This window comes from Phragmites australis, chromosome 20 (genome assembly GCF_958298935.1).
Source record: "Phragmites australis chromosome 20, lpPhrAust1.1, whole genome shotgun sequence".
Lineage (NCBI taxonomy): Eukaryota > Viridiplantae > Streptophyta > Magnoliopsida > Poales > Poaceae > Phragmites > Phragmites australis.
The window spans coordinates 6130226-6147917 of NC_084940.1; the positions used below are offsets into that span (position 1 = coordinate 6130226).

The 17692-nt window shown below is 40.7% G+C and overlaps 3 protein-coding genes across 3 annotated transcripts; all 3 read left to right on the top strand.

The window, feature by feature from the left end:
* The first annotated feature begins 7840 nt into the window (after positions 1-7840).
* On the top strand, positions 7841-9211 carry LOC133902434 (2-hydroxyisoflavanone dehydratase-like). Its single transcript, XM_062344022.1, has one exon. It carries the CDS (start codon positions 7975-7977, stop codon positions 8929-8931), a length of 957 nt encoding a protein of 318 aa, XP_062200006.1. The 5' UTR covers positions 7841-7974; the 3' UTR covers positions 8932-9211.
* A 3153-nt stretch (positions 9212-12364) lies between these two features.
* Positions 12365-13562, top strand: LOC133901406 (probable carboxylesterase 3). Its single transcript, XM_062342784.1, has 2 exons — positions 12365-13437; positions 13545-13562. The coding sequence occupies exons 1-2, from the start codon at positions 12658-12660 to the stop codon at positions 13560-13562; spliced, it is 798 nt and encodes a 265-aa protein (XP_062198768.1). The 5' UTR covers positions 12365-12657.
* Positions 13563-13694: 132 nt separating this feature from the next.
* On the top strand, positions 13695-14864 carry LOC133901261 (2-hydroxyisoflavanone dehydratase-like). The gene has a single exon (XM_062342561.1). The coding sequence runs from the start codon at positions 13810-13812 to the stop codon at positions 14764-14766; it is 957 nt and encodes a 318-aa protein (XP_062198545.1). The 5' UTR covers positions 13695-13809; the 3' UTR covers positions 14767-14864.
* Positions 14865-17692: the final 2828 nt, after the last annotated feature.

A 17692-nucleotide genomic window follows, 5' to 3' on the forward strand; every position in this document is an offset into this window, starting at 1 on the left:
GATAAAATTGGAAAATATATGTTTCTTGGAGTACCTGATTATTCGAAATATCTAGCTTGATTTTTTCTGATGTAAATTGATTGGATTCCTCATTTATAATTGGCACATATGTGTATTTTTGTCCGTTTTTTGGACTTCTTTCGCAATTCAACCTTCTTTTATTTATTTTTCGAGATGTTTGATGCTTCATTTTTTCACAAATTTCCTTTGTGTTCGAAGTACTGTTACATTTAGTATTTAACTCTTCTGGAAATGTCCTTTGTTGTTCCTAGAAAAAAAATATAAAAAGTATGTACATTTACATATTAACTAATAAATATAACATACGATATTATGTTTGTTTGGTGTACCTTACTGTTTGAAAATTTTGATTCACTCTGCAAGTAAACATCATCCTGTAAACAAAAGTTAAAAATCATTGTTAGTGATTTTTGTGAAATATTGTCATAACTAATAAGATAAACTGCAAATAATATATGTCTTGGAGTATCTGACTACTTTTTGATGTATATTGATTGGATTCCTGTTGTATAATTGGCACATCTCTGTATTTAATCTCGTCTTTTTGACTTCTTTCGCAATTCAACCTTCTTTTTTTTATTTTTCGAGATGTTTGATCCTTGCTTTTTTCACCAATTTCATTTGTGTAGGTATTACTGGTGCATTCATCATTTACCTCTTCTAGAATTGTGCTTTGTTGTTCCTAAAAAACAATAACAAAAATATTGTACATTTACATATTAATTAATAAATATGACATATGATAATCTGTTTATTTGGTGTACCTGATTATTTGAAAAATCTGATTCCTTCTGCAAGCAAACATCATCCTATAACTTATTGTCTTTTTGCTTTCGATGATGAAGATTCTTTTTACACCTTTTGGATGACCTCAAGTAATCTTTTTTCACATTTCTTTTAATATCCAACTCATTGATGCCTTCTTCCTAAAAAAAAAAACTCACAAAACCTTATTGATTTCAAAAAATGCTATTTATCCAATATGGATGATGAAAGTTTAGTTTATTTTGATACCTGATTAATTGAAAAATCTATTTGCATCACAACCATGCTGCCTTTTCTTTTTCTATGACCATGCTTCCTTAATTTTTCATTTGCCCTTTTAGATTCTTTGTTACCATCCTTTACCATATCAACCTCCTTGTGTTTTGCAGCAACATGTTTCCTCTTTTTTCTGTTAATCTTTTTGTGCAATCTTAACTTCTCAACTTGATTATTCAAAAATTTCAATTCAAGCTCATCAATCTTTTTGGCCACTCTTGTCCCAGTCTTAATGGCTTTTTCTAGAACAGATTTCTTTTTATCAAGATTGTAGTCAACATCTACTTTTTTGCTATAAACTGATGTATCATTTTCTTCTTCGTCTGAGTCACTATCTACAATCAGAATTCTCTGTCTTCTTTGATTGGCAATATTGAATTTCTTCAATGATGAAACTTTTTCTTTGCATATATTGGTATCCATGTTGCTTACTTCGCAATCTTCCAATAATACACCATCTGTTGCTATATTTGATGTCTTTATGCCTGCTGAATCCTTGATGTTTTGCTCCTATTAGCCAAAATGATAAGGATAAATCTTAAAGAAAAAGAAGTAATAATAGAAGATATAGAGAAAATAAACAATACCTCATCATTATTATTTGAAAATTTCAATTCAAGCTTTTCGTCGGGTACAAATGTTCTTTTAACTAAATAGTATGCCTTTCCTTCAGTCAAGTTCTGGTTGCTGAGCTTGAATTGAAAGATAAGTGTTTTTTCACATAGTTCATGTATAATCTGTGGAACTTCTTCAGATTTTCCATTAAGTGAGTTTAGCAAGTCTGTGATAGATGTCTTGAGTATTCTTTGCGCCTCATCATCAAATATACTGCAGGTCGTAATTGTTGTGCGATCACTTATTTGGAATCGGATCCAATACCTACCATAGCATGGTTGTTAGGGCAAACAAATTAAAAAAATTTAGAAAATAAAGTTTTTTAATAGTATGATTACCTAGGAGTTGTTGATTCTGGTTCCATATTGCACTTATTGCAATGGTACTTGTTGGCTATCTTAGTACACATTTTGTTGCAAACTTTGCATGACATGTACCACCAAGAGAAGTTATCTAATCGATCGATCGTAGCTCTTGATGTAAATACAAAATCCTACAATGTGAAAAATCAGATGTTAGCTTTAAAAATATTTTATTTTAGTAACCACATAAAATTGCTAAATATGGTGGAGGTTTAATCATTATCTCAGAAAACAGATATATGAATTCTATGTTACCTGATCTGTCGGGTTGTCATGTCTCATTTGAGTAATTTCGAACAAAGTTCTTCTGTTGTAAAACATTTGCTCCTCAAGTGTACCTTGTGTACTTTTATCTACTTCCATCAGTTTTGCAACATTTTCTTCATATTGGAGACTATAAAATATAATGTATTAGGATATAGTGATAATACAAAAAAATTAGAGTTGTGTATTGAAATTTGGTAAATAAAAGGGCAACATTTTGTATACCTGTCAATAAGCTTCCTTGTTTCTGGTATATCTAAATTTGTATATAATCTTGTGCCATTTCCGGACTTCAAAAATATCATATCTAGTTTTTAAAATATCAAAATGTTAGTGTTTGTAATCTTGGAATTTTGACAATAGCTTGATAAAAAATTGCAGTTACCTTGCATTCCATCCACCATTGTTGATGTAACTATTACAACAGTTTGTTTGCCAATAAAATCTTCATTCAAAGAATGAGCTAAATTTCCCCATAGTATTATCCTCACTTTATGATCCCTATAATTTGTGCCATAATATACAATTTTTATTCCATCATAAGAGAAAAAACATTTATAGTAACAAATTTTTAATTCAAACTGACATACTTACTTTGCTATTAAAAGTTCAATCTCCCGAATGTCCCTTTGCCGCGGGTTGGCGGTGTTTTTCATTACCATTCTAGTTTCTACTTTCTTAATCTTTGTGAGTAATCCAATAACATCTGCAGATTTAGGTAATAATATTTACATTAAAAATTATAGAATATAATATAAATAGATAAAAAAAACAGATTATATAGGACATAATGGAATACTTACCTGAGCATTGCTTATCACTATTTCTCCGTTCTAGTAGTGTATCTCTAGAGGCAAACTCAAAGTAATAGTTCTGAAATTTATTCAACTGCTCTTGCACTTCCTTGATATTTGTATTGTAAATGAAAACTATTTTTAGTGTATTCTTCACTGGACGGTATCTACTATCTTCTTGGACTTTGAAATTTTTAATTGCATAGATAGAACCTTCATTGACCTTTTGTTTGTAAATATCAATTAGGTTCTTCCAGATAGTAGCGTGAATTGTTTCACCCTATCAAACAAATATTAATTAAAAGAAAATTATATGGTTTGGTGCGTTAAATATGAATGGGTAGAGCAATACCTGTTCATCCATAAGAATCATATCTAAGCTCATAAGTTCATCAGTGGCAAAATTAATTGACTCCCACATTCTTATCACTTTCACTTTAATGTTCCATGCTTGTCCGAATGTTGTCAATTGACTCAAAGATTTGTATGCCATAGTGTGCCTACCTGTAAATAAATTTTATACATGATATATAAGGTATAATAGTGATATAGAGAATCCAACACCTACATCCTAGTTGACAATTGTATTGGTTCTTTTGTTTTGGACTGTCCAAAGACTAATTACTACAATGAGTGTGTAGTACATATTTTCTTACTCTAGGTTATGTGGTTCAGTTCTTATTTCATTTAAATTTATAGAATGTTTCCTATCCAATATGCCAATTGCATAAACACTACTCTTATATTTTTCTCAAGTGTCTTAATGAGACATAGGCAACTTTCCTGTTACAAAAGGTAATATGCTATTTATGGGCTTATGGCACTAATTGTTACTAACATGTAGTTGGTCTATATCAAAGAAGATTAATTGAATATTAACTTGGTACTCAAATTTGTTTCTATTGTTTCAATCTTTCCTATGCATTGTGAATACGTGTCTAATTTTTTCTTGTCAAATATATGATATGGATCATGGAAGAAAACTACAATGGAAATATAGTATAAGATTAAATAAAAGTTCATATCCAGGTTCTAATATGTATGCAAACTTAGTTATAGCATGTCTGATGGATTTCTTGATTCAAACATCATAGTATGTATGCAGACTGGTCTGAAAAATACTCATTTGCTACAATGAAAATATAGTATCAGATTAAATAAAACTTAATATCCAGATTCTAATATGAATGCAAACTTGATTATAGCATGACTGATGGATTTCTTGATTCAAACATCATAGTATGTATGCAGACTGATCTGAAAATTCCTGAATTGAAGTTCGATCCTAAAAAATTAACTTCCTAAAAACTTGGTTATAGCATGTCAGGAGCTATCTTTTTTTCTGTAATGTTCACATCCTTTATATTTCATTAGAAAATTGTTTCAGATATTTAATTTGTATGCTACTGTAAATCAGTTATTTTTGTAATGTTCACATCCTTTATATTTCATTGTAACTTGTGTCATATATACTGTAAATCAGAATTTAATATCTCACCACCTATTGTTGTTTCTATTGTTTCAATCTTTCCTATGCATTGTGAATACGTGTCTAATTTTTTCTTATCAAATATATGATATGGACCATGGAAGAAAACTACAATGGAAATATAGTATAAGATTAAATAAAATTTCATATCCAGGTTATAATATGTATGCAAACTTGGTTATAGCATGTCTGATGGATTTCTTGATTCAAACATCATAGTATGTATGCAGACTGGTCTGAAAAATACTCATTTGCTACAATGAAAATGTAGTATTGGATTAAATAAAACTTCATATCCAGATTCTAATATGTATGCAAACTTGATTATAGTATGTGTGAATCCATGATTCAAACATCATAGTATATATGCAGACTGATCTGAAAATTCCTGAATTGAAGTTCGATCCTAAAAAATTAACTTCCTAAAAACTTGGTTATAGCATGTCAGGAGCTATCCTTTTTTTTCTATAATGTTCACATTCTTTATATTTCATTAGAAAATTGTGTCAGATATTTAATTTGTATGCTACTGTAAATCAGTTGTTTTTGTAATGTTCACATCCTTTATGCTACTGAAAATTATGTCATATATACTGTAAATCAGAATTTAATATCTCACCACCTATTGCAGTGGATATGTTGAAAGAGAGAAGAACCACCGGCAGACGATGTTTAGCAAAAAACGATCACCTGCAGCAAAACTTTTGATAGTTGTAGAGTTAGAAATATTTATTGATTGGGACACTGAACGTGTATTTATTGCTGAAATATGTTATAGCAGAGAAATCTTACGGTTGTTGTGGCTGCACTGAAGATGCTAAAAAAGTACAGACGATTCGCCGAAAAGCAAATTGAAGCTGATAGGTATCGTCCACCTGTAGCAAACGTTTTAGCAAAAACAAATCTGAAATAGAGCTGACGTGCCTGAGTTGTAAAGTACATATTTATTGCTTGTACTTTGTACGTGTCCGAAGAGGATACAACACATCTATTCTGAACGTGTCTGAACATGTTACAGCTTCGTTTTCCCATATCCTGCCTTATCTTTTAATATTTAAAATTGATTTTTAGTTTAATCTAGACCGTTAAATGTTCATAACATTGAGTGGTCTAGATCTTTTTCTTTTTTCAAATTAATGTGGTAATTTCGTGGCATTGAGAGCGAACGTGGAGGCTTCTTTTTCTTCTCAATTATTAAGGTAATAGATTGATATTGATAATATCTGTACCGAATGTGTAGAAATAATTCTATAAAATATAAATATGAGTAGCATAAAATTTTATTTTTTATCATGTTCTCTTATTTAATTCTTTCTATCCTATCTATTATATTATTATTTGATATTATACCATATATACTTATAACGTCTAACATTAACCTATCTAAACTAATAAAGTAATATTAAACTCATCCCGTCGAAATACTTAAATTACACAAGTTGAAAACAGAAATACTAATTGCATGAGGTATTAGAGTTGGCGGGGCTCGCGGCGCAGGGTAACACATCACATACCCACGCCGAACTGTGCAGCAAGGCTGGTAGCAGTTGACCAAACGACAGTCCTGGATCTGGTACTGATCAATGTCCTCAGTCTTCTAGGTGATTTTCACTACGCTACATTCTCTGCTCAGCAGCATTGATATGCGTAGTTCACAGTTTTTTTTATTTTTATTTTAAAAAGTCAGTGTCAAACACGAGATACTGTCTGCCAGCATCAGCAATTGGTAAAATGTCACGCGCCATCCTAACCATCACGATCAAGTGTTTAATCACAACGACTAAGATAGTCCTTAGCCCCAATGGTTGGGGAGTTAGTACCAACTACCCTTCCGCCACAAGCGATGGCCATCGAAAGCCAAGCGGTGGAGTCGGCGGTGGACGTCAGCGCCGTTCGGTGCCGTGTGCGCATGTGCCCAGCTCTGTCTTATAAAAATAAATTTTATAAGATTTATAAGATCTGATTTAAAAAAATTATCTCATCTGCGATAATATATGTTTACTTCCTTTTTCAACTTAGTCATTAAATCACGTGATGAATATCATAAATTAGATATGACAAGAATCTTTATGAATAAAATCCTATTTATTTTTCCAACTCGTCCCGCCCACGCATGCGGCACCACGCCTCCTGAGCAGTCGCCAATTTGCGCATGGAAACGACGTTAACCTTGATACTCATCCAACAGACTGTCTATCCCTCTTAACCCTTGCAGCGCTCCCTCTTCCCTTCCCGCACGGCGCATATGAGGTGTGACGATTGTCCAACAGAGCGTGTGCAATGCTCCGCGTTTGCCGATCAAACAACTATGTGCGTGGACAATGGATAATTGAAGGTCCGGCGGCTTCGTGGAATTTTGAAGGGAGCACCGGCACAGGTCGGAGGCTAGCTGCCGGCAGAGGCCGTATTTTTGAATTGATACGGTTCATCGAACATAGCATGCAACTCAGACATCTCAATGTCATGCGCATCTCGTTGGTTGCGAGCAGGAAACAGTAAGGTTCCTGAGTTATAGAACTTCAGATAGGAGGTTGCACGCTCCAGCTCGTCGAACTGACAATAGCTAGGTGCTCCGATCCGATCCTAATGGCTACCGCCAACGAACATTCATAGCCAAAACAAGCACTTGAAATAATTCAGAATACCGGCGAACATTCACAGCCAAACCAAATACTGGAAATAATTCACAACTTGTTTTTTTTTAAACCGAAAATAATTCGGGGCCAATCTAATGTAGGACCTCGGCTGGGAGCCTGCAACCTCCCGTGAACGAATCTTTACTCGCCAATGCACAAGTGCACAACCTCTCGTGAATGAATCTTACTCGACATCAGCCATGGCGAATCTAATGCGCAGCAGGATGTCCAAACACGCAGCACGCGCCTGTGGACCGAGTTACCAGTCTTGGCACTGGAGGGGCTGGTGGAGTGTGGAGCCCACACCCGCATGATTCGCAACCACTGCCATTGTATAAGAGTATAGAGATTTTTCGTAGAAAGATCTTATAGAATTTGTTTTTCTCACATAAATTTTTATAGGATCAAGTCAGTCAAAAGACTTTATTATCTGTGATAATATATGTCTCATTTCTATCTCTTCTCCCGGTCTAATCGTTAGATCAGATAACGTGCGACTAAATTAAAGACTTATAAAAACCTTTCATAAAAAAAATCCTATAAAATTTATTTGGACAGCTCAGTGTCAACTGTCAAGTTAGACTTTAGGGGCGTGAAAGTAATTGGCCATATGGCAGCAGAAAAATCTGAGCAGCATCGTTGCTGACGCTGCAGAGGATAACCCCAGCGCTCACGGTCTCACGTTCTACTAACCTGCTGCGCGCCGCCGCTCTATTTGCTCCGACCGAGTGCTTGCTGGTAGGCGCTGGGCAATGGATTCCGGCAGCGCAGAGATCGTCTTCGACTGCGCATACTTCCGGCTGTACAAGGACGGCAAGGCCGAGCGTGCCGGCATCGCGCATGAGACCGCGCCCGCCGGTCTTGACGCTGACACCGGCGTCACCTCCAAGGACGTCGTCATCGACGCCGCCACCGGCGTCGCCGCGCGGCTCTTCATGCCGACCATGCGGACAGCCACGACGACGAAGCTCCCGATCGTCGTCTTCTTCCACGGCGGCTACTTCATCGTCGGCTCGCCCTGGCATCCCTTGTTCCACCGCTACGTCAACTCGCTGGTCGCCAGAGCTCGCATCGTGGCTGTCTCTGTCCGCTACCGCTTGGCGCCCGAGCACGTGCTCCCGGCGGCCTACGACGACGCCTGGGACGCGCTCAACTGGACGGTGTCCGGCGCGGACCCGTGGTTGTCCGAACACGGCGACCTCGGGCGCGTCTTCGTGGCCGGCGTCAGCGCCGGCGCGAACATCGCCCACAACATGGCCATCGCCGCGGGTGTGAAAGGCTTGCATGCCGCGACACCGGCGCCGGCGCGAATAGAAGGTGTAATCCTACTCCACCCTTCATTTGCCAGTGAACAGAAGATGGAAGAAGAAGCAGAAGAGTTCTGGAAAGCTAACAAGAAGAGGTGGGCGGCCATCTTCCCCGACGCGAGGGGCGGGTTGGACGACCCGAGGATTAACCCGACGGCGGCCGGCGCGCCGAGCCTGGCGAAGCTGCCGGGCGAGAGGCTGATGGTGTGCACGGCGTCGGAGGACACGAGGGCGCCGAGGGGACGAGCGTACTGCGAGGCCGTGAGGGCCAGCGGGTGGCGCGGGGAGGTGGAGTGGTTCGAGTCGGAAGGCGAGGGGCACGGCTTCTTCGTCCCCGACCACGGCAGCCGGGAGGCGGTTAAGCTGATGGATCGAGTTGTTGCTTTTCTTGCTGGCCATTAAGGGAATGAACTATGATAATTGCTTATAGTTAGATGCTTAACGTGTCTATACAAAATTGTAATTTTCGATGCAAATAAAGATTATAGGTGCTTAAATATAGGTAGATATCTTGTTAGTACTTAGTAAATATCTTATCCTCCGTTAAGTATATGTGCTAGTGTGGTTGAGAAAAATAATATTAGATGTTTATAGCTGTGTGTAAAAAAAAGAGAGAGTATTAAGCATCTATATAAAAATTATAATTTACAATATAAATAAAGATTGCATATGTTTATATATAGTTAATTATCTTGTTAGCACTAGTATAAACTGTGATGTTTAAATAAGCACCTCGCCCTCTGTCTAAATACCTATGCTAGTGCAGATTTTTTTTTAAAAATAGTTTTTGTCTATAAACATTTTCTCTTAACATGTCATTATACATGCTCTAAGCACTTTACTATACATGCTCTAATGGAGCTCGAGGGATTGATTACTACTGCTAGCTACTACCTACGTACAAGCACACAGTACTCATGATTTGTGCGTGTAAAACAAATGGAGTTAGGTTTATTCCTCATGCAAATAGTGCGAGGCATCTTGGCTTGACCAGGCTTGAACGGCAGCTTGTTTTAAGTTGAGGGCTTTACCGTACAGTCGAAGTAACATGACTACATGAGTCATCATTTCTTTCATATCCGATAGCTCATACGAGTTTCATAACAATGATTCTTCCAATGATAGTACGACGAGTATACTTCAGTTAAAAATATTTGATGTTTTAGACATAACATAGTTTTTAATAGGTAACTTTAACTACTATATTTTACTAAAAAGATGTTTATAAAATCTAATAAATTTATAAAAGTATAAAAGTATTTTTCAAGACAAATTTACACATATGATTTTTATGTTTTCAAACTGTATATTTTAAATGTTATTGATCGTCAAGTTTTAAAATTTTAACTGGATCTTATTCAAACCGTAGTATTTGTGACCGGAAGATTACGTCACTAGTAAGAAGGTCGTATTGGAATAAAAGTTTGGACCTACTAATTTTAGGTAGCTAGTAGGCCAATGTATTAACATGTCATTTGTTTCATTGTTTTTCTTTTGAGATCAAAACCCTTCATCTCTTGTTCATCGGTGCGACGACAACGACGATTTGGGTCAGCAACAGAGCAACGATGGAGTGGCAACTGGCAGAGTCTGCATCAAGGTGGATCGAGGCGGAGGCAGTGGCGCAAGGCGTAGTGAGGGTGCAGCGGTGGCCACGCACATCGGCTTGGTGGAATCCTAGCCCTCGTAGCAGCCGTCGCCGCCGCCATGGTGTTTGGCGAGGTTGCGGTGCTTGTTCGGCTATGGCGATGGCTTGCTTGCCGTAATGGCAAGCAGAGGCAGAACCGTTTGCTGAGGCAGAGCGGAGGTGACGGTGGTTGCAGCCTTCGGTTATCCATGCCCTCCAGATCCATGGCTCGCGTGACTTGGCCATGGGTACAGCGTCGACGTGCTGCAGTCAATGGAATCAAGCAAGGGTTGGCGCGGCTCGCCGTTGCCATTCGTCATTGCTGATCTTCCTGGGCACGAGCTACTTTGGAGCGCTCCCCGACGTACGGTGCCTCATCAAACCATCCACACGACCTTACACCGTTTGCTCCACGGCCCTCTCCCTCCTGTCAGACCAGAATCCCAACTACAGGTGCACGCAATATGTACGGCTATAATCATCCGCCCTTCAACTTCAATCAACAATCACCATGAATTAATCCATTTGGCAAAAGTTTTATATGGCTCATGCTAAAAAACATTGCATGTTTTTGAAAAAAATTAAGGCAAATCCAACGGCTCGTAGCCGTCTTCAACCTTCGACACTCCGCCTCATGATGATGGCTCCGCTCCCCCGCTTCCCACTTGTCTCTACCCGTCTCCAACGGCACTCTTGCCACTGCACTAACATGGCTCCGTCAGGCCATCTCCGCTCGCCCCCGCGTCCGCCTCCTCCGTCGGGCCGACTTGCCGCCACCAACCTTCCTCTAAGCATGTCACCCGCCAGGAATCCACTGCCACTAACCCTATCACCTAATTCATGCTCTTCAATTTTAGACATCTAAAATTTAGGAAGTGTGGTTTTATATGTTTTAAAAACATATAGTCAATGAGTCCCTACCAACGCCTTGCAATTTCTACCAAGTAAGCTAGGCGCCGGTGCTTAGGTGACATCATGCTCTGTTTGCTTTCAGGTTGAACACCTCCCTCTTGGTAGACTATCTTCATGAAGATGGAATCCACATGTACATTCTAATCGATGTCGGCAAGACCTTCAGAGAACTAGTTCTATGTTGTTCGTCCACCACAGAGTTCTTTCCATTGATTCGGTCAGATCTTGATTATGCATTCTTTTTCCTGAAAATAATCTATGCTCAATTAATCAACTAAAATTCCAATGCTGTGAAGTTTTGCTTTAACTGATCTTGTTATGATTGCCCCGTGAAGTGGTTTAGCTTGCTATTCTCTGTTCAAGTAATGCACAGAGAGGGATGTGTTTGTTTAGGCTTCTTATTTGGGAGGAGGGCCAGAATTGCATCTGTATGATGTCTCGAGATTTCTAACTAGCACTGAGCATGGTACGATTTTCAGTCCTCCATCATTATTTATTCAAATATTCAGAATTTTTTCATGATACATGGAAACATTTTTAGTCGGCATGAAGTTTTTTGACTTACATGTTTGCAAATAACATGGTAATTTAGATAAGTTAATGTATTTCAAAGGTTATTTCATAATTAAAAATGTTCATTTAATCCGTTAAAGTTGCATTCGAAATTACTAGCTTTATCTACGAATGCGGAAAATTAAGATAACATAGCAGGTTGTTTATCTGACTGTTATGTATATATTGAACCTTATATGTGGAATCTTGAATATGTATATATCGAACCTTATATGTGGAATCTTGAAAATCTATACGGGAACTTCAGGTATTTCAGCTGATTAGGTTCAACAGTAACACATGTTTTATGTAGTTCAAGAAAACACAGCAACACTTTTCAAGTTTTCAGTAATTTTCTCAAGATTAGAGTCTTAGTATCATTTTAGTTATTAAATAGCATTTAACAGTGCTGCAAATCAGGATTTTGCGGACAAAACTTTGTAGCTACTTTTTCAATTATATATTTAGTTCAACTGAGTGAGTTTTGAGTTGACTCAATAACTCAAAAAAAAGAAGAAGCAAAACTTGCATCCTACACGTGATAAATAAAATAAAATTTAGTACCCTTTTTGTATGCATTTGGATCGTGCTACTAATCTTGGCTGGAGCAGCCTGTGAAGCTAGCAGCGCACGAATGGGCGCAGTGGTGCTGTGTGCATCTCATGAATTTTTTTCCCCATTATCTAACACAAATGATTGAGCACAGGACGTGACAACCACATTGAGAGCTCAGTCGTACGTCCTATGTGCCGGCCCTGCTTTCGTTGTAATGCACCGAAGTTGCACGCGAGCGCAATGGGAAGAAAACAAGACAAGAAACAATTCCAACGTCAAGTGGAGCATCACGAGAATAGCGTGCTTTGAAAACGCTGGGGTGTGAAAGTAATTGGCGATTTGATGGTAGCATAATCTGATTGAATTTAGCGCCGCCGCTGCTGCAAAGCATAACCCAAAAATCTTCACGGCCTCACGTCCTGCTAATCTGCTGCCCGCCACCGAGCACTTTGGTACGGTCGAGTATTTGCTAGACGCTGGGAATGGATTCCGGCAGCACAGAGATCGTTTTCGAGTGCGATAGCTTCCGGCTACACAGCGACGGCCACGCCGAGCGTACCGGCGGCATGGACAGGGTTCCCGCCGGCTTCGACGCGGACACCGGGGTCACCTCCAAAGACGTCATCATCGACGCTGCCACCGGCGTCGCCGGGCGGCTCTACCTGCCAGCCATCGAGGCGGCCCCGTCGTGCGAGTCCGACAACAGCGCCACGACGATGCTCCCGATCCTCGTCTTCTTCCACGACGGCTACTTCGTCGTCGGCTCACGTGGTTGTCCTAGCTGCCACCGCTACGTGAACTCTATAGTCGCCAGCGCCCGCGTCGGAGCTGTCTCCGTCGATTACCGCCTCGCGCCCGAGCACTCGCTTCCTGCTGCCTACGACGACTCATGGGCCGCGCTCAACTGGGCGGTTTCCGGCACGGACCCGTGGCTATCCAGCCACGGCAACCTCGGGCGCGTGTTCTTGGCCGGCGTCAGCGCCGGCGCGAACATCGCCCACAACATGGCCATCGCCGCGGGCGTGAGCGGCTTGCACGCCGTGGAACCACCACGCGTAGAAGGCGTGATCCTGCTCCACCCTAATGCGCAGCAGGATGTCGAAACACGCAGCACGCGCTTGTGGACCGAGTTACCAGTCTTGGCACTGGAGGGGCTTGTGGAGTGTGGAGCCGACAAGCACATGATTCGCAACCACCGCCATTGCATCAGAGAACAGGGTCTTATAGGTCTTTCGTACGGAGGTTATACAGAATTTGTTTATGTGATAAAAACAAATTTTATAGGATCGAGTTATATGAAATATTTCTTTCCTGTAATGACATGTATCTTCCCTTTATTTTTTTTCTTCGGTCTAGTTTGTTGCATCAGAGATTGTGGGACGTGTGACTAAATTAAAGACTTAAAAAAATTATTAAAAATTTTATAAAATTTGCTTCTGACAGCTGTCAACTGTCAAGTTAGGCTTTAGGGGGCGTGAAAGTAATGAGCGATATGGCAGCAGCAAAATCTAAGCAGCATCGTTGCTGACGCTGCAGAGGATAACCCCAGCGTTCACGGCCTCACGTTCTACCAACCTGCTGCGCGCCGCCGCTCTATTTTAACCGACCGAGTGCTTGCTGGTAGGCGCTGGGCAATGGATTCCGGCAGCGCAGAGATCGTCTTCGACTGCGCATACTTCCGGCTGTACAAGGACGGCAAGGCCGAGCGTGCCGGCATTGTGCATGACACCGCGCCCGCCGGTCTTGACGCCGACACCGGCGTCACCTCCAAGGAAGTCGTCATCGACGCCGCCACCGGCGTCGCCGCGCGGCTCTTCCTACCGACCATCCGGACAGCCACAACGACGAAGCTCCCGATCGTCGTCTTCTTCCACGGCGGCTACTTCATCGTCGGCTCGCCCTGGCATCCCTTGTTCCACCGCTACGTCAACTCGCTGGTCGCCAGAGCTCGCGTCGTGGCTGTCTCTGTCCGCTACCGCTTGGCGCCCGAGCACGTGCTCCCGGCGGCCTACGACGACGCCTGGGACGCGCTCAACTGGACGGTGTCCGGCGCGGACCCGTGGTTGTCCGAACACGGCGACCTCGGGCGCGTTTTCGTGGCCGGCGTCAGCGCCGGCGCGAACATCGCCCACAACATGGCCATCGCCGCGGGTGTGAAAGGCTTGCATGCCGCGACACCGGCGCCGGCGCGAATAGAAGGTGTAATTCTACTCCACCCTTCATTTGCCAGTGAACAGAAGATGGAAGAAGAGGCAGAAGAGTTCTGGAAAGCTAACAAGAAGAGGTGGGCGGCCATCTTCCCCGGCGCGATGGGCGGGTTGGACGACCCGAGGATTAACCCGACGGCGGCCGGCGCGCCGAGCCTGGCGAAGCTGCCGGGCGAGAGGCTGATGGTGTGCACGGCGTCGGAGGACCCGAGGGCGCCGAGGGGACGAGCGTACTGTGAGTCCATGAGGGCCAGCGGGTGGCGCGGGGAGGTGGAGTTGTTCGAGTCGGAAGGCGAGGAGCACGGCTTCTTCGTCCCCGACCACGGCAGCCGGGCGGCGGTTAAGCTGATGGATCGAGTGGTTGCTTTTCTTGCTGGTCATTAAGGGAATGAACAATGCTACTTATTATGGTTAGGTGTTTAATGTATCTATCCATATAAAAATTATAATTTCTAATATAAATAAAGATTATATGTGTTTAAGCATGCGTAGCTATCTCATTAACACTAATATAAGTCACATATGCTAGCACGATCGAGAGAAAAAAATGGTTTTTTCTTTAAACATTTCTCTTAAGGTATGAACAATGCTAGTTGCTTAAAGAAAGAGAATATTAAATATCTACTAAAAATTATAATTTTTAATGTAAATAAAGACTATATGTATTTAAATATAATTAATTATCTTGTTAGTACTAGTATAAGCAGTAGTGTCTAAGTAAGCACCTCGTCCTTGTCTAAGTACATATGCTAGTGCGGTTGAGAAAAAAATCTAATTTTTTTCCATAAACATCTTCCCTAAGTCATTGTGCATGCTCTAAACACCCCATTATACATATGTAGCGAACATGACACTTTTAGTACATGTATGTGATTTTAGTAATTAATAATAATATAGTTAATAGGACTAACCTTTTTATTAAGTATATGGCTTAGTAGGTTTCATGGATGTAATATATGAAGAAGTAACCGTAGCTAGGACAAAGATTGATTGAATTGAAGAAGTTTTAGGAAAAATAATCTCATCGGATGGTCCAATGATCTGGTTATTGTACACACCGGGGTATTTTTCAGCTTAGAGGAGAAAAAAGAGAAGAGTACACTGGATAGTCTGGTGCTTAGCAAGTGTGCACGTCGGAGCATTTTGTCTTAGAAAAATGTTCTGCAGTTAAACACACCGGATGGTCCGGTGTTAAAGAAAAGTGCATACTAGAGTATTTTCCAGGGGCAAGTTTCTTAGTGTACTACGTGAAAAAAGCACATGTGTGACGGGTGATAACCGTCATGGTTGACGGGCTCCATACCTGTCACTCCGAACGTGTCATGATTACTAGTCATAAGTGATGGGTAAAGATACGTCACTAATGATATCGTAAGTGACAGGTGGTAACCATGACCTGTCACTGAAGTGTCTCTCCCATGTGCTGGGAAAAGACATAAGTGACGGGTTAATAGGTTACCCGTCACTTATATTAAGACGCAAGTGACGGGTAACCTCTTCACTTGTCACTTAGGTGAAAACATAAGTGATGGATAGCAATAGGTTATCCGTCACTTATGTGTAGGTTACTCTGTAGTACTGTCCTGTTTTTCTGGCTGCATTCTGGAGTATAGCCAAGATTTGACAACCGTCTTCTCCCTGCAAACAACAGCAATGTATCCAAATCCGTATCGACAAACACACTTATATAAGAACTCACTTCATCAAGGATCACAAAGGTTACAATATTTCAATCAATTCATCACAGAATCGCAAAGGTTACTAAGTTCCAATCAATTCATATTACATAAGACATAACAACCTAGGGTTTCTATAGTGCAACTCGTTGTGTGGGTTGATGACTTCACACATCATAAACTTGGCGATTTGTTGTCGAATCCCCAGAGGAGTGCATCGTCGTCAAAAAAACAAGATGAGAAATCCTGCATAATTTGACGTGTAACCAATTTCATGTTATCAGAGAATTAAACTAATTACTAAAATTAGTTATGAATAATCTTGTATTGAACTTACATCGGGGGATTTCATATCCTTTGTTCGGATCATGAGGAGCATGTCCCACGCAACATAGAATCCGCAGGAGTTATCCGGTCGTTGTTGGTTGCACCGCTAACAAAACAAATTACAGTTACATCAAAAGGAAAATATCTAGCAACAGAGAACATTTGGTAATCTGTTTGGTAGCATTTACCGTGAACCCAATCTTATATGTCAGTCTACGACCGTTTTTCGCGTTGTAGTCAGGATCAACTCGAAGGTACTTGTCAAATGCCCTGCATCAAGAGAGATCGATTAGGGAATATTTGAATGTTAGAAAAAAAATATATATATATATATATAAACTGAGTCAGGCAGAACTTACGCGTCAAAGAGTCCTTTTACAACGCTGTAATCATGCTCTCCAGGTTTGCATTTTGGTCCTAGTAGTCTTGATGAGTCGAGGTACCACAACAAGTTCCACTTGAGGCAAATGACTAGTGAGACCCAATGATCACCGGTGTTGTGGCGCCCAAGAGGTAGTCCATTTTAAAGTATTGTTATATTACCTTGGCCACATAGTCCAAAGTGTAGTCGCTATGAAGTTGGATGACCAAGATTGTAATGGTCTCAGGGTAAAGAATCTGATGGACTCCTTGTTCTTCTTTGTTTATTTGATCAAGTGTCCACATATAAGAATATAGTAAGATTTAAGATTTAGTAGTATTATCTACTGAATATCCAGTTTCAAGGGACTTACAATGTGAAGATTCATAATAACAATAAGTCCAAGGCATCAAGGTTGAATATGTCATATAAGTCAACTAAACCCACAAGAAAATAGTTGTCTTCAGTTAAAAAGTGTTGTCGTTTGTACTGTACAACTATAGATTGACTTTGGTGTCTCTAAAAGTATGCATATAGTAATTATGCAGGTCGACACATGCTTGTCCCGCTCTTGTTATGTTATCTACTGTCATCAAGGGCTTCCTATATTGTAATTTCATGCTGGCACTAGTCTACGCTACTTTAATGTCCATAGACTTATTTGCCAATACAATGACCTTCGACCTATTTGGCAGGTGCTTCTTAGAGCCTTTCTTCCCGACTCCCTTTTCCTTCTTCTTTGGGCTCTTTGGGGGAAACCGAATTGGAGCTAGAAGCGAGGTTGTCAGATATGGAGGAGAAGGCAGTGAAGCTATCTTCTCTGGAGGAGAAGGTCATGAAGCTAACTTCTCTGGAGGAGGAGAAGGCAGTGAAGCCAACTTCTCTGAAGGAGGAGAAGACAATAAAGCTGCCTTCTTGGAAGTAAGGGGTGCTACCTTGCATGATG